Raw genomic sequence first — 17,317 nt, forward strand, 5'->3', positions numbered from 1 at the left:
GTCAACCCTTGTTGCTGTTGGTAGCTACTAGGATATGCAACATAATTAAAATGCTGCTGGGTCTGCGAGACGAAGCCAGCGAGATTCCGGTCGCAGAGACAGTTAGACAGAATAGTATTCGACTCGAGGAGCACGGCGAACACGAGTGGCTACGGCTACGGGTGGGCTGAAAGAAGAAAATAATACGCAGCAAGGAGGAGTCGGCTACTCGGCTACGGCGAGTCACCTTGGGGCGACGCAGCGGCGGGGATTGTGGTAGCTCATCTTCCCCGGCCCCGCTGCAGCCGTATAGCTAATCGTTTCTGCTGCGAGACGGAACCAGTGGCACAGTACGTACAGCACAATAGCCAGAAGAAAACGAGACGTTCCCAGCAGCATCGACCGGACCGTTTCTGAGGCGCGATCCGTCATGTATGTGTATGTTGGCGCACGAATCTTTTACCCCCTCCAGGCGCTCCAGCTCTCCTGTGTGTCAGCGTGTGTGCAGCGCTTGGCCAGGAATTTCGCCGGGCGGCAGGGCACCTGACCGGGACCGGCTACGAGCTGAGGATGCCGCAGGCACTTATCATGTCGCCAGAGAGGAGGTAGCTGCGCTGCGCATGCGCTGCACGCGTGCCACAGCCACACAGCTGCAGTGCAGCAGCCACCACCAGGCACACCAGGGGCGAGACCTGGGTCCGTTCAGGCCACCGCTGCAAGCAAAGGACACCTGTGTCTGCAACACGTCTCCCACTCCCACACGCACGCGCTGCGCGTCTGCTCTCTGCCGCGAGCTTGACGAAACGGGACACTGCTGCGCGGACCGGACGCCACCACGGTCCGGGCATCCGGCATCTCGGCGCCTCTGCGGATGCTGGGCCCGGCGCCCCGGCCTCGCTCGATCGAGTTGCATCAGTGCACGTGCTTGTTCGTCGGTTCCTCCTCCATGCCATGACCATGAGGTCTTCAGTCTTCTGTGCGGCACGCGCGTTCAGAGTTACAAGTCGATAGTACTACCAGCCAGCACACATAGTTCGCTTTTCCGCACGAACTGGCGATGCGACGACACAGAGCTGGACGCCGGACCGGACGTACGGCCCAGCCAACAAGAACGGTCCAAGGGCATTCCGCCAAAAAAAAATGAAGCCTCCCATTCCATCAATCTGGCACGTTAACATCGTGTGCAGTGTAGCTGTACTATGGCATTCCGATTCCAACCCACGACTGACTGACTACTACTGGGCTGCTGCATGTGCTTCGTTTATTATGGAAAGGGTCGGGTGTTGTAAAACCACGCCAAATCGAACCACATATATGCACGTCGCCCGGCCCGCTGTCCATCCCATGACGATGATTGAGCTCACAAAGAACAGGATAAAGATTTTATGCGATACCGTATACTACTTACCTTATTACAAACACACCATCAAATCCATGCATGGATACTACTATACTAGTCTAGTGCTATGCTTAGCCAACTGCTGCCGCTACACATCTGGACACCAGTCGGGCGCGCTAACAATGAACTTATTTTACAATACGCTGTCAGCCTCGCAAGTTGCAGTTGACCTTGCACGGAGACGGAGACGACGGAGCTCGGCTGCTCACCGACCGCGGACCGAACGGTCGAGCTGGTGGCGCCCGCCGCCCCGCCCCCCTTTACCCTTCGCCTTCGGCGATGCTCTGCAGCGCGGGCCTCCACTGCCGGCCGGCTCGGCGGCCGAGCAACGCCCCGTGCGGCTGCAGGAGCGCCTCCAGGTCGGCGTCGAGGCCGGCCGGCGTGTCGGCGTCCCCTTGCTTGGAGGAGCTGGGGGCGGGGCCCGAGGCCGGGCCTGCCTCCGGCACCAGCTGCTCCTCCGTCTGCCCCATGACCTGGATTGATGGGAACCGGAGTGAATGCGCGCGGCTTATCAAACGCGGTACGTGGGGGGACGTGATCAGATCAGTGGTTGGAGACTGCGGACGGAAGTCCATGAAGAAGGGGGGGACCCGGGGTACCTTGGCGAGTGACCGCTCCGATTCCTTACGCTCTCCGCCGCCGCTGGCGCGACGGCGGCGATGCTTGGGCGCCGGCTTCACGTCCTCGCCTTCGTCCTTGGCCCGGACCGTCACGCGGCTCAGCTTCACGTGCCGCTTCGACGCGAACTCCCGCAGCACCTCTGCCCGTCCCCAACACACACACACACACACACAGTTCACTCACGTTCGTTAGTTGGACCGGCAGCAAAAAGCGACATGAGAAAATGAAGGCGCAAGACGAAAGAGCTGTCCGGCAGCGACGGTGAAACAGTAGCATTCTGGTCCGAACCAAATACGGACACGCGAAGTGACGGGCGGCCTAACACGACCACGAACGTAGGCTCGTTCGGAGCCAGTGCCGTGCCCGTGCACGACGCGCGCTGCACGCGCAGTAGTACCTTCGAAGCTGACGAGGCGGTAGACGCGGCCGAGCAGGAGCGTGTCGTCGGGGCGGAGCAGCTTGAGGTGCTTCACGGGCGCGGCGGCAGAGGCAGAGGCAGCTCCGTCGTCTCCCGCGCCGCCCGGCTGCGGGACGGTGATGACGGCCGCGACGTAGTGGCCCGGGTTCGCCGCCATGACGGCCCCCGCCGAGAGCGCCCAGTAGGCGCGCTCCGTGCGGCCGCCGCCCGGGTGCTGGATCAGCACCGTCGCCGTCTCCGCCGCCTGGCAGTTGCCCATCGATGCGTGTCTGCCTGCCGCGGGGCCGGGGAGCACGCGCGCTCCTCGTGTTCTTTTTCTAAGGCGGGGCGGGAGAGGGAGATGAGGTGGGCGAATGAACCGCGGGCGCTAGCGGCGCCGAACGTTTTATAGAGTGGTTGGCGCGCACGGAGTCCAGTCCAGCAACCATTGCAGCCGACGATGCACGGTACCTGTCTGGCCTGCGCGGTCTCATCAGATTTACAGGGCGGGCGCACGTGATACGTGGCGGATACGCGGATTCCCCCCCCCCCCCCCCCCCCCCCCCTCTTGTCAGGTCTTAGGCCATCTTCACAGCGTGTATATAGATATAGGTGTACATTTGGGCCGGGCCTGGTGGGCCGGCCCGAAGCACGGAAAAAAAAGCACGGCCCAGGCACGGCACGGCCCGAAATAATTTAGTGCCGGGCCGGCACGGCCCGTTATATCGGGCCGGGTTTGGGCCGAGGTCACGGCCCATGGGCGGGCACGAGCACGGCCCGTTTAAGGCAGGCACGAAATGGCCCATATAGAGGCACGAAAAGGCCCATATATTTATTAAAACCACACTTCATTCCACACTTTCATATACTTGATAAATAACACAAAGCTAGAGATAATGCTAGTTAGATGTTTTTTGTAGCTTTGAATTAGAGTGTGTGATGTAATTTTGCTTTTGTTATGAACATTAGACAATAAACTGAACTTACGAACTTCGTATAGAGCTGATTATACTCTTTTTCCTTCTAACAAAATGATTTATAAATGAGGTAGTCATTGCATAGCTGTGGTAACTTTAATACAAATACTAAGTTTGATTTTGTTCAAATTTATTTGTCTTATCTTTTATTTGTTTTATTATTTTTTTGAATTTAGGGCTCTAATGTGAATTTTGGGCCAAAAACTGAATTTCGGGCCTAAAATTGAATTTCGGGCCGTAATGTGAATTTCGGGCTTTTATAATTTCGGGCCGCCCGAAATGAGCCCGGCACGTTTAAGCAATTACGGGCCGGGCCGTGGGCCGAGGGCTAGGCCCATGGCCCGGCCCGGCACGGCCCGAAATTCAAACGGGCCGGGCCGGCCCGAAATTCAAACATTACGGGCCTTTTCGGGCTTGGGCCGGGCCGGGCCGGGCGGCCCGAATGTACACCTATATATATAGATGTACAAAACACATAATAGATTAAATGATAAGTAAAACAGAAAGTAAGATAGAATGGCTTCTGAAAATAGCCTATGGTCAGAGACCATTTATATGGTCATGTAATACACTATTTTACAATGAGAATTATGTAGTTTACGGAGTGAATTTTAAAATGAGGATAAGAACAAGTAAGTTGTTTGAGATAGCCTTACAAATGTGAGAGTGTGAGGATGAGATAGCTACCTAAAATTGAATCGGTTCTTTATCTATATCAATGTGTACTTCATTAGTTTAAACTTTGTAAAACTCAACCAACTAAATCACCCATATACCCATAAATTCCATTAAATCACCAAACAAATTGTACTTAAACTTAACACACTATCAAAATAAACAATTAGGATCGGTGGATAACCCTATCTCACTTACTCAAATTCGATGGGCAATATTATTTTGATCATCTCTTATCCCTATCCTCCCTAGTGACCCTGTCGCCTCCCCATCCATCACATCCCAGATGTCTCTCCTACTCACTCGCGTCGTCGTCGTCGCCACCATAAACCTCTCCCCTCACGTTGTCGTCGACCCTCCCTTCCGTGAGACCATTGTGTTATTACAAACTATATGCTAGTTATAGAATACTTCCACTAAATCTCAGATCTATGGTAAAAGCATTTAGTTTTACGTGGCACCTTAAGATCCATGCAACCAAATTTTGATTGTAAATATCTATTTCACGTTTGATAGGTTTTACATGTTAATAATATGTTATTAGTCTTCATTATTCTTATGCATGGGTTTTACATCTCTACTACTCTATATGTTAACAGTGTAGGCGTGCACACTGCCGCGTTCTGCCAGCCCCGCCCCGCAACCCGCAGCCGCCCCACGCCGCAACCCGCAGCCGCCCTGGCAACCGCCCGCATCCGTGGCTTCCATCCGGAAATCTCGGTCGCGATAGCATCCCGCAACCGCCATAATCCCCCCAATCTCGCGCTCCCCTGTGCTCTGCGGCCTCCACATTTCACGCAGCCGATCTCTGCTCCCTGCGCCGTGTTCGTTCGCGAGGTTGGGGCCGATGATGGCGGCGGCGGGGCGGACTCCGATTTCTGCGGCGGCCAAGTCGGAGACACAGGCGACGCCCGGAGAGGCGCTAGCGGAGGCAGCCGGGTCCCACGGCTGGCTGCGCGAGTACGTGGACCGCCTCGCGTCCTCGGCCTCCTCCCTCTCCGGGCGGTGGAGCGCGCGGTGGAGCCAGGGACACCACAGCCGCAGCCAGAGCAACCTTGCGAGATTGGGGCCAGAACAATAGCTCTATTTGCTATGGAACCACCTGTAAGTCTTGAATGGGGTTCCCTATGAGCTTCTCCATCGGCTGGCGTCTCAGCTCCCACCAGTCGCACTCGGAAGCGGATTTCATTTACCCTTTCTCCTCGGGGTGGCCCTCGATCTAGAGACGGCGTCTATCTCCAGCGAGAGCGATACCGTCGAGGCGCCTATCCGCGCCGGACACAACGTCCGCAGTGATGGGCAACCTCCAGGGCCTGAACGGTGCCACCGTAGGCTTCTCGGCGGCCGGCGGCCCGGAGGAGGCGACTGAAGAGGAGGACATGCGGGGCTGCAAGGGATGCGCTCGCCGGTGGCCGAAGTCGGGGCTAAGCTGGGGTTGTGCACGGTCGAGAAGATGGAGGCGAGGTGAGTCACTCCATCACACTGCGCATGTCACCAAGGCACGGCCTCCCATCTCGGTAACCACCATCCCCTCCTATTCAATGTGAACTCGCCTCAATCTGATCGCTTGCGCTGATCAGTGAATTAAAATCTTGGAGATAGGCTGGACGAGGTAGCTATACGTCTATATCTCACATGAATTACTCTTTGTTAGGCTTTGGTTTTGGATGTCCAGAATAATGTAAGTGTAAAATAATCTGGGCCATAGACCGAGTCAATTGTGATGTGGAGACTGACGAAGTTGTCTGCATTCACGGATTGAGGCCAAGTCATTCTTTGTTTGTGAACTGCAAGGAGAAACATGTCAATGTTGCTCGATGTCAATGGCGGCTGGTGCATGCATGTATCTTTCCTACAGGTCTACAATTGCATGCACTGCAAACTAGGCGTCTGTAGAGCATTAGGTATGCATGTAGAAGGAAAGTCCTAATGCGATGGTGGTACTGTGATGCATGGTCAAGGAGAGTAAGGTTTAGTTGTTCGTTTCAGAGAATAAAAGTACCAGTAGAGGTTCATCCCTCCTGGGCAGGCAACGAGCTAACTAGATAGGCACCTAACTTAGGTTAGTAAGTTTTAATTATTACCTTAACACAACATGATAGCGCACATGATGATATTGTAAAGTATTTTGGCAACAATGGTCTATTTAAACTCCACAGATTTATTGGAACTTGAGCTAGCACCTGTATGAGTCAAGGTAAGACCAATTTAATTAATTGGACAAGCCGACAAGCTAGCACTCTCCTGGAGCATAATCTAAATTGTGTACGCCCTTGTTCAAACAATTAATATAGCTGACTGTTTTTTAATATTATCATTTAACAGAGCCTAGACTTTTCAACGAAGGTTATGGATTTGGCAGCAGGGGAACTCCTGGAGATTGTGCCTCTTGGAAAAGGCTTCTTTCTTGCCAACTATCCTATTTCAATTTTGGATTGACCATTATCGTTTGTGTTCCTTTGTCCTCCCTCTTTTACCTCTTGTAGTTACACAAGAACAACTTGATTGTGCTAAAGAGGCAATCGAATCTACAGTTCTGATGAACTTGGAATCAAGGGTACATTATTCTTGCTCATGATATAACGCTAAGCTGGATTGTTGATTTTTTTTTTATCACTTCGTTTCTAGATAGTAGTAGTTCTGATTAAAAGTGAGTTATGCCATAGTGTTTTGAGTCTAAAATAACTTATGTGTAATAAATATAAATATTTAGTTTCTTTAATAAACATGTGTTACATATCACTTCTGCCATAGTTACAATTGAATTTGATACGAGCTGCAGATGATCTACCATATCTTTTCAACTTGGCATAATGATTTCTCTATCTTTGTAAACAGGCTAAAGTAACCTGTCTCTGTTTGGTCATTATGCTCTAGGATCCTTCAACTTGACATCACAACAATCGTTGAGGAGGTAACCAACTTTTCTAGACTGCATTGAGATTGTTTTTGTACCAAACTGCAATGTGTGCTTATCTTTGTGCTTCAATAAATGGTGTATATATTAGGCTCTTGTTCAGTTAGTACGTCTCGGTTTTCTTAAAATGGTGATGTTAGTGTCTTGTGAGTAGGTGGAGATGTTCTGGGGTCAGGGGTGGTGATCTGTGCTTTTCTTTTAAATTATCTGAAGCATAACCACACAAAAGATGTTCCAGAGTTTGCCACAAGAAAGTATACATGCTTTTTCTGTTAAGTGATGATTAATGACATGCTTTTCTATGATGAGCATAGAAACTATGGATTATTCTAGGCCAAATTCAATAGAGGTTCTAGAGTCTGACATAGGCTATCATTTTGGAATGCTTTTGGACACTCGGTGTAGATGTTATTTTAGTGTAGCAGTATATTGTGTATTGATGCCCTTCAATATTGGATTATGAGTCATTTACTTAGTCATTGTTGTGGTCAAAGCAATATGATGAAGACCAATATCATGCTTTGAATGACTAAATCCTGCATTTCTATGCAACGCCATGCTCAGTTTTAGATGAGATCCACTTCTCCGTGTTTTCGGCTCTGTTTAGCCTGATACTGACGAATTCAGGACAGACAACAATAGCAGTCTCGCTCTTTGCGTCCACAATTATATTTCCAGATCTTTATATTTGGTATATATTATTCTTATGACAGTCATTGATTATGGTGGATAGTACTTTCATTAGTTATGTTCTTGTATCTTTTTTCCTCATGTTACATGCCTGGGATGTCTAAAGCTGCCATATTGGTCTGATTGATCTTTTAGTGATATATAGAAACTGCAAGATGTTATCCGTGGACATCTAGAGGTGGCCCATGCCTCACGGCCAAAGCAGATCAGATGAGATTTTTTTGGTCTTGTGTGGTTCTTTTTAATCTGCTCACATGATACTTCTTATTCATTGCCATCCAATTTAATTAATTGCCCTCGACTGAATTGGTTCCTTTGCCATTTTACTTAGGAGGATAAAAGAAGACACTACCTTGGCACATGCCTGTTGCCACAATGGACAAAAGAAGATTAGTGTTGTGTGATATTTTTTCATTCCTTTGATCTATTGCATGCTATTTGTACCCCAATCGACAAAATAGATGAGACTCAATTCAGGAGCAAATCACCAGTCCTGTTCACAACCCAATTCACTATGGCTAAAATATCAAACTTATGCTCCTTGAGGTTTGTTTTTTCCTGATCTTCCTTTAATATCTGATGACTGATGGACTGGTGAGTTCATGATCTGCTTCATGCTTTTCCTTTTATATATGGTCACTACCTCACTGGTTAGTTCATGGTGCTTTTTGTCTACTTCTTTGCCCCAAAAAATCTCGGGGCGAATTTCAGCATGCTTTTCCTCTAGGTGTAAAGCCACCCACTCGATCGATCACCATATCTCCCTCTAGGTGTTATTTTTAAATATGCTTTGTTCAGTGTAAATCGTTGCTTGCAGATGCTGCTTTCACAAGACAGACATCTTGCTTTCTATGGAGTTGAACCAGGATCAAGCGACCTTACTGGCCCATTTAACCAAGGAATCATGCAGCCAGAATTGATGTGCACCATTGCCAATCCTGTTGATGTTTTGCACGGAGCTATTCACGACGCGTCAACAATGAACCATGTAATTTTACAGAGTGACGTACTGACATATGTATATGCAGTTCCATATGTGCTTCCAAAACTGTCATCTGTCACCCATGCCCACATCGTTGTTGGCGGAGAGCACGCAAGTCATCGTGAGTTCGACCTCCATGTAAGCCCTCTGCATCTACATATTCAATTCCCAGGCCCCGTGTTGACCTTCTCTCATCTCAACCTGCCACTAGAGTACATACTAAAGAGCTGTCGACGACATGACGAACCGTCTCAAGGATGCCACAGTCAGGATGATGAAAATTGAGGCCTACGAAACCCTGCAAACTTTGGGCTCATCCAGCACCTATAGTGGAAAATGCCTAAGTTAGACGCTGCACTTGGTATAAAAATATATGCAAAATATTCCTTAGTTTTTGCAAATAGGTGTAATGTAAGTATATGTTAATTGTACATGTTACAGTAAATCGAGAAATAATGACCCCTACATGATCTATGTGTTACAGGCTGCATTTCGGAGGCATGATAAGGTCTGCTAATGTGCAATGTAAGTTTGTGCATAAAAACAGGAGCACAAGTGCATAACCTTGGTATAAGCAAAATGATATTTGTTTAGCCATGTGTTATTTTGTGTTAAGCATATGCTCTTTTGTCGATGCAAGTCTGCAATTAGGGGATGTGAGTTACAGTGTTGACCTTTGCAATTAGGGGATCTCAACTATGATGTCCCAACCTACAGTGTTGACCTTTGCAAGCAGATTGCAGATCTGCTCTGCATCAAACAACAAAAATGTTGTTTTACTCCATATAACTGCATCCCAAGTTGTCAAGCTCCATAATGCATGCATTTATAAAAATCTGATATTTTGTATGTACATGAACTCTCATGCTGTTCTCCCCCCTCTTTTCAGAAGTCCACTGCTATTACATAATTTTTTTTACCGCGTGCTATTAGTTTATGCACCAAAAAATTATTGATTTTCACCAATAGGTCTAAAGTCCTGGTTGCACCATCAGCAATTGTAGCAGACACGGTAACTTTTGTACATAAATATTTCCCTACTATTATCCCTACTTACCAAATTCATTATTGGTTCCAAGCATCTTGAAAGAGAAGTCCATTGTCTCTCTTACTGTCATCTCAGCATGGCTAACAGAAGCACGCAGGTACTGTGGTGTTGAATAATTCATTTATTATCCATTATACATGACTTTTCCTTTGAACTGTTGTCAATTGTTGGCCATTAGAAAATATATACTATAGTCGATGATAACATATGCGCAAAGATTTTATCGAATAATTTTTGTGTTCTCGCAATGTACGTGCATTGTATTATATAAATATAAAGTAGGAGTTTCTCCACCTTCCTTTAATCATGCTGCTTCTTGCTGAGGGTGGCGTGAAAAGGTCAGCAACAAGTTCCGCTATGGTGGCGACAGAGAAGACGGGGGAGGCTCTGGCGACATTGTGGCGACGACGAGAAGCGAGCAAGGATATAAATCGATCTGTTTCTTTGGAAATTAGATGTAGTAGAATATTTACGCGATACAAATCTCGTTTCTCTATATATCTATATCTATTACGTTTCTCATGTCTCTATTTTTATTATAATGGTTTGGGAAAATGTCACTCATCATCTGCTCTAATCTTTCGAAATTAGGTGTAGTGGAATATTATTGCCCGATATTGCTACACTACAATAGTGAAATAATAGTTTTTTTGTTTTACATAAGCCCCACTCTTTTATCTAAAAGCCCATAAATTATTGTCCAAAATGGAAGATTAAGACTTTGTTTATTACTTCTAAATTATCCTTTCTATATCTGCCATATGTACCATCAGCGACAAGATGACCCCCACATGTTGTATCATGGTTTACTAGAGAGGCTACTCAAGATGAGGAATTTGAAGTTATGTATAGTGAGGACGATGATGAAGACAAAGATGACGAGGATGATGAGGAATATCACTTCACCCTTTCCAGCTTCTAAGTTTTAAGTATGTTTTGACATTTTCTTTCTTCTTTGGAACAAAAGACCAAGGGGGCTGCTGGAGGGGGAAAGGCAGCAGCGAACGACCTGTTGAGTGCAAGCAGGAGTGAATGCTGCACATTGAATATTGACATGCATTGGTTGTGGAGCAATTAGTATGGTTCTACTTGATGCAAGGTCATTGAGTTGTTGAAGTGATATTTTGTCGAATATTTTATATGCCGTTGCAAAGCACGGGCATCTACCTAGTGTTAATAATATGTTTTTAATCTTCCTTCTTCTTATGCATATCAGGTGCATGCAGAACTAGCCTGCAATTGTCCTCATGTCCGTGTGCGACAACGACACACCCAAGCGTGACCAAGCGCAACTAGGCACGCTAGCGCCTAAGGCGAAACGATGGAGACATCAATAAACGGGGCAAACGTGGTCGGAGCAGGGCGGACGCAACGAGAACAGGACTGGCCGCACTCAGTCAGGCATGCGGGTTAGAGCAACATGACGACTAGGGAAGGCATTGTAGGGCGAGCACAATCGAAGCATGATCGACCTCTGCGAGGCACACCCGAGGCAGGAGCGGTTTGCTTGTAGCACACACACGAAGGATGATGAAGAAAAGGTGTCCAAGGAAAAATGAAACTGGTATGTGTGTAACAAGTGGCATTGGTGGTTATTTTCCCCAACTATATCAATTTAAGAGTTTGGTGAAGCACCCTTTGAGGAGCTTCACTAAAAACGAATCTGACCCTAAGATAACCCATTCGTTGAATCCAGATTTTGTAAACCTAGAACGTTTGGGTCACCTGCGCACCCGCCATCTTCGACGAGGATGGTGGGTCGGCGTCACCTACGCACCCACAATCTTTAACGAGGAGGGTGTCGTGGACAATGGTGATGACGTGCAGGGACCACCATCATTGATTCCTCCGGTGCACCTGCGAGATCCAGCCTCGCCCAAACGTGGAGGGAGTTCAACCATGCAAGGAGAACAGGGGATCAAGGTTAGTTGTGTCGACACTCATGTGATCGTCGCTAGAGGTGGCTAGGTCTTTACCACCGTCGTCAGTGGCCATGCAATGGATCCATCGGCTTTGAGGGAGCCTGCTGTCATGTATGGTTGTGTGGTGTGGAGGGTGCGAGAGGAGGAGAAGATGGAGATCAATGGTAAAGCAACAACCAACATTAGCATCGGTAGGACAGTGGCGTAGACAAGGGGCCATCCCCCCGCCCCCAACAATTTTTTTGGTTTTGTATCTGTTTTTTATGTCTAAAATGGAAGAGTTAGCTTATAATAAGTTAAGATTACATGCACTTAGCACATATCTGTGTTAATTGTTATGATTAGTGAGTCTTGTATATTGTATATGTACATATATTTATCTATTAACTTTATAACTGCAGTTATATATGTATTACCCCTAAAGAATAGTCTTGCCTACGCGCGCGGGGGGATGGTGACAATTCAAACGGTACTTTGCATCAGTATTTTAAGTACTACCTACTAGTACAACAGTTGGCCAGCAGGAGCCCAGGGGACACACACAAGTACGGTCGTCAAACTAGCTATAGGCTGTGACCTCCCGCTATAGATGTCCAAATGGGCCACCCGGCCCGGACCCGGCCCGAACCCGTTTCGGCCCGGTATAAATAGGGCCGGGCCAGGCACGGCCCGTTGATGCTTCGGGCCGGGTCGTGCTGGCCCACGTGCCTAGGGACATGCCCAAACCCGGCACGCATAGGAAAAAATCATGCCGGGCCGGCCCGTTGGCCCGGTGGGCCTCAACGTACCGTGCCGCCACCGGCCCGAACCAACAGTAAAGCAGTATATAAATACATACATATAACAGAATTAATCATACATAATAACATATTATTTACATATATTAAGACAACAAAATTCATTTATCAATTCACAAGATAATATCATATTAATACAAATATGAAATGATCACATTAAATAACAGTTGGTTCACAGGATAGTACACAAACACAGATATGAAATTATAATTAGGAGCTGTTAGTGCAATGGCCGCCTCATTAAAAACCTTCTTAGGTAAAAACTCACACCTCGTGAGAAAACCCTAAGAAGGAAAAAAGAGTGCAGCCCAGCTCCAAAGTTTATAAGTTCATTACAGTCCATTACAGTGTACAAATCATTAGTTCAATACAACTCATAAAACATAAGACTAGTAGGTTGCAAGACTAAGCATTTTCATCATCCCTAGCTGATTGTGTTGCTGGATCATCAAGCCATAGGTTGTCGTGCTCAGCTTCAAGTTCTTGTGTGTCTTCCTCCACACTGTGTTGCAGGTGACCATCAGCAAGTTCCCAATCCTTGATGCATGATAATATCTCTACCATATCAGGAGCTAGACGACGTCGACGCTCTTCAATCACCCTGCCAGCAAGACTAAAGGTAGACTCAGATGAAATAGTAGATGCTGGCACTGTCAAGACATCTTTAGCTAGTAGTGAAAGAATAGGATAAGTTAACTTATGCTGATGCCACCAAGAAAGGACATTGAAGTCCTCATCAAACTCAGTGATAGTATCACTGTCTAAGTAGGAAGCTAACTCAGAAGTAGATGCAACAGTACTGATAGATTGAGGGGTTGAAGAAGAACCTGATCTCCTTCCCAGAGGAGTAGAGAACTCACCATCAAGGTCATCATCACCATAAATGTCATCCCATGCCATTTTTTCTTACCAGATAGGTGAGATGATGGTTGGTGGGCGCCGCGCATGCGTGTGTCACCAAATTTGGTCTCATACAACTGAAATACCTTGGTTAGCTTAGTACGAACATCAAATGGAAGCCTAGAGTAATCGGTACCGGTTAAACTAGATAACTTGATAAGGACTTTGTTAAAACCCCTCATTTTAGCTCTAGGATCCAAAATAAATGCAACTGCATACAAAATTGGAATGTCTCTCCAGTACTTCAAGAATTTATCTTTCATAGGAACAACAGCACATCTTAGCAATATATCATTCTCAAATGCATTTAGATGTCTAGCCATCCTAAGAATGTGATGCAACATTAAAGTACTAGTAGGATAGTAGACTCCAGACAATGCAACAGTTGATTCATAAAACAATTCTAAGAAAGATAACACTTTTTCAGCAATTGCCCAATGATTATCAGTGAGTAAAGGACTCCCATCCTCATTCAAAGGATACTGCGTTTTGATAAAAACAGAGAAGGTGGACTTGTGTGGTAACAAGTGTTTAATCATTAAATAGGTAGAGTTCCACCTAACATCCATGTCAACACCAAATTTACGAGGGCGAATAGCCATACTCATACAGTAGCTTTTGTATGCAGCTATACGTTGGTTGGATGCATTTAAAAATGTTATAGCAGTTCTGAAGTCATCAAGATATGTTCTAATAGGATCCAAACCAGCTTTAACAATTAGATTAATAACATGACATGAACAACGTTGATGCAAAAACATAGTAGACAATTCATCATCAGATGCATCAGTACCAAGGCTACTATCAGGAACAGGTACACCAAGGTAACCACACAAGAAAGGTCTTAGAAATTTCATGGCAACATTATTTGAGGAAGCATTATCCAAAGTTATAGCAAACACTTTTTCAGTTAAACTGTACTCATCAATAACAGTAGCTACAAGATTAGCAATGTTAACACCACTATGCTTACCATCAATGAGCCGAAGTGCAAGCAATCTTTTTTCTAATTCCCACTTAGAATTAACAAAATGAGCTACTACGCTTAAGTAATCCTCCTTTGCCTTGCCAGACCAAATATCAGAAGTAAGACAAACAGAACCAACATCATTTTTAAAAGTTCCAATTAAGTTCACCATACGTTCATTATAAAATTTAACCATGTCCCTAGCAGTGGTCTGTCTAGAAACATGCACAAATCTAGGGTTATGAGAACGATTGATATAACATTGAAAAGCAGGAGTAGAACCATGCCATAAAGGAAGGTCATCCCTAGCAATCAAACGACACAGTTCAGTCCTAGCAATAGAAGCAGAGTACTCCCAACGTTGCAAAGTACCGTCAGTATTGTACTTAAGCACAGATTGGACTTGCCCAGAGCGTTCATGTGCTTTCTTAGCAGGGCAATTATGGCGAAGCAAATGACCAGTACCAGAAGTAGATCGAGCAGTAAGTGTTTGCTTACAGTGCTTGCAACGAGCAGCATACCTGACTTTCTTACCATTCACAGTCTTAGTCAATTCATCAAAGTCATTCCAGCACTTGGACCTTTTCTTCATGTTGCTACCACTAGCATCAGCAGCCTGATCAGGATTGGGGATTGCTGCTGACGGGCTAGTGGATCCGGTTCCAGTGCCAATTTGAGAGCCGGCAACAGTATCAACCTCAATAGGATCTCCATGGGTGTCACCAAACCCCAGGAAGTACCTAGCATCCTGCGCCTCATTGTAGTCCTCAAGCCGGCGCTCCTCCTCCTCTGCAGCCGCGTCAAGGTCCATGACCTCGACTTCGACTACGAGCCCGAGGAGCTAAACCGGTTAGAGGACTGTCGCCTCCGGTTCCTCAACGACTGCAATGCAGTTGACAGAATTAAACATAACACATGATGTTAACTAAATCTAAAAAACATAACAGACAATAACTAAAATAAACAGCTAACAAATTCTGTTAACAGAATTAAACAGACTGTTTGGTACATGCTGTTGACAGAGTTAGCACAAACAGAATTAGCATGTTGACAGAACTTATTGGCACAAACACATGCTAACAAATTGGCACAAACAGCTAACTATGAACCGCTAGTAAGAAATAAACACATGATGTTAAACAGCTAACAAATTGGCACATGCTGTTGACAGAATTAAAGGCTGTTTGGTACATGCTGTTGACAGAGTTAGCACAAACAGAATTAGCATGTTGACAGAACTTATTGCCACAAACATATGCTAACAAAATGGCACAAACAGCTAACTATGAACCGCTAGTAAGAAATAAACACATGCTGTTAGACAGCTAACAAATTGGCACATGCTGTTGAGACGGACCTTTCAAAGCCGGAGCACCAGAGACGACTGACGAGTGACGAGCAGGGCGCAGAGGCGAGCAGTCCGAGACTCCGAGCACGACCGAGCACGACTCACGAGCAGGGCGAGCAGCCGAGCACGAGATCGGAGAGGCGGCGAGGCGCAGAGGCGGCGAGCAGTCCGAGCACGAGATCGACCGCAGCAGGGCGCAGACCGCAGAGGCGACTGGCGAGCAGGGCGAGCAGCCGAGCACGAGATCGGAGAGGCGGCGAGGCGCAGAGGCGGCGAGCAGTCCGAGCACGAGATCGACCGCAGCAGGGCGCAGACCGCAGAGGCGACTGGCGAGCAGGGCGAGCAGCAGAGCACGAGATCGGAGAGGCGGCGAGCAGTCCGAGCACGAGATCGACCGCAGCAGGGCGCAGACCGCAGAGGCGACTGGCGAGCAGGGCGAGGCCGGCGAGCACGAGATCGACTGGCGAGCAGGGCGAGGCCGGCGAGCACGACCGACGAGCAGGGAGGGGCGGAGGCCGGAGGGTAGAGAGGGCAGAGAGAAAACGGCGGCGCCGCCGCCAGACCGAGAGCAGAGAGAGAGGGTTAGGGGTCAGCGTTGCGATCGGGATAGGGACATAGGGTTCGGCCGGTTAGGGTTATCAAGCCGAGCGGCAGAGCCCCAGCCCATCTAATTGAATTGGGCCTGCGAAACATTACACTTGTGTTCAAATAAGCGGGCCGCCGTCGGGCCGACCTATTTATCGTGCCGGGCCGGGCCAAAGCACGCGGGCCGTCATATCTGCCCATACCCGGCCCGCTAAACGGGCCGTGCCGGCCCGGGCCCGTAGACGATCGTGCCGGGCCGTGTTTGGACCGGGCTAAATTCGTGCCGTGCCACGGGCCAAATGGGCGGCCCGCACTGTTTGGACATCTATACCTCCCGCGCGCGCATCTGGCAATCAACAAGCATCGTCGCAATTCCAGCCCAATGCAGCAAGGAAGTGACGTTGCATCCTCGTGCACAGGCCACCTGGTGCATCCCTGCGAGTATGTGGCTGTGGCTGTGGCTGTGCGTGAGGCGCGGGCACATCAGGCTCCTTGGTCAGGGACCGGTGCAACCGTGTGACAGTTCGCGCACCCAACACTGCGCTCAATCCGAGCCTGCAGCAAGCGACCAACCCCGCCGCGGCAATCCTATACCCTCCTTCCCGGCGCATGTTTCCCGCGGTGGTTGCCTGATTGCTTTCGTCATGGTGGTCTCCCCAGGAAGCGGTTCGGTCGGGTTCGTCCACTGCAGCCGGCCACATTCTTTTCTCTCTTTTTTGAGGGGGAGGGCGGCTCTGAGCGAGCTTTGAACGATCGGATCGCCGGCCGGCGATCGTCTCCGTCCACAGAAGCCCGTGCGTTGAGATGGCCGTGTCACCGGGGATGCCGCGCTTGTCCCGTTGCAGGCGAAGATTAGGGCCCAAGCAACCCACAAGTACTCTCACGGTCTCACCACTGGTGGCCTTTGCTTGTAACCCTGCGACTGACCGTCGCAGCAAAACGCCATGGCTGCCTGAGGTCACGACAGGGGAAAAGGAGTCTCTTCCCCCGGAAGCGTACAACGACGCGGCGCAGGGGGGGACAACGAAACGAACGCCCGGGATAAAAAGAGGTTGCGAGCCTAAGCAACGAGCGTGTGCGTGTGCGTGTGCTGTACTGCTGCTCCGCTGGCAA

The 17,317-nt window shown here is 48.2% G+C and overlaps 1 protein-coding gene and 1 non-coding gene across 9 annotated transcripts; one reads left to right on the top strand and one right to left on the bottom strand.

The window, feature by feature from the left end:
- Positions 1 to 1,346: 1,346 nt before the first annotated feature.
- LOC100277970 (uncharacterized) lies at positions 1,347 to 2,772 on the bottom strand. Its single transcript, NM_001151403.2, has 3 exons — positions 2,397 to 2,772; positions 1,978 to 2,138; positions 1,347 to 1,851 (listed from the first exon to the last, which is right to left on the bottom strand). The coding sequence occupies exons 1-3, from the start codon at positions 2,674 to 2,676 to the stop codon at positions 1,639 to 1,641; spliced, it is 654 nt and encodes a 217-aa protein (NP_001144875.2). The 5' UTR covers positions 2,677 to 2,772; the 3' UTR covers positions 1,347 to 1,638.
- A 1,880-nt stretch (positions 2,773 to 4,652) lies between these two features.
- LOC103644498 (uncharacterized) lies at positions 4,653 to 11,810 on the top strand. 8 transcript variants are annotated; one of them, XR_004852991.1, is made up of 6 exons: positions 4,653 to 5,152; positions 5,272 to 6,605; positions 6,887 to 8,775; positions 8,849 to 10,784; positions 10,902 to 11,249; positions 11,382 to 11,810. It is a non-coding gene; the product is annotated as an uncharacterized protein (transcript). The 8 variants fall into 8 exon arrangements; XR_002265525.3 differs by lacking the exon at positions 11,382 to 11,810 and having other exon boundaries at positions 4,657 to 5,152; positions 8,849 to 8,998; positions 9,122 to 10,784; positions 10,902 to 11,299; XR_002265520.3 differs by lacking the exon at positions 11,382 to 11,810 and having other exon boundaries at positions 10,902 to 11,299.
- Positions 11,811 to 17,317: the final 5,507 nt, after the last annotated feature.

The sequence above is a fragment of the Zea mays genome, chromosome 1, assembly GCF_902167145.1.
Source record: "Zea mays cultivar B73 chromosome 1, Zm-B73-REFERENCE-NAM-5.0, whole genome shotgun sequence".
Classification (NCBI taxonomy): domain Eukaryota; kingdom Viridiplantae; phylum Streptophyta; class Magnoliopsida; order Poales; family Poaceae; genus Zea; species Zea mays.

Coding starts and splice junctions, on each gene's coding strand:
- LOC100277970 (NM_001151403.2), bottom strand. CDS start 2,676: ATGGGCAACTGCCAGGCGGCGGAGACGGCGACGGTGCTGATCCAGCAC. Junction 2,139..2,396: donor CCGCCTCGTCAGCTTCGAAG/GTACTACTGCGC, acceptor GGGGACGGGCAG/AGGTGCTGCGGGAGTTCGCG. Junction 1,852..1,977: donor CGGAGCGGTCACTCGCCAAG/GTACCCCGGGTC, acceptor CCATCAATCCAG/GTCATGGGGCAGACGGAGGA.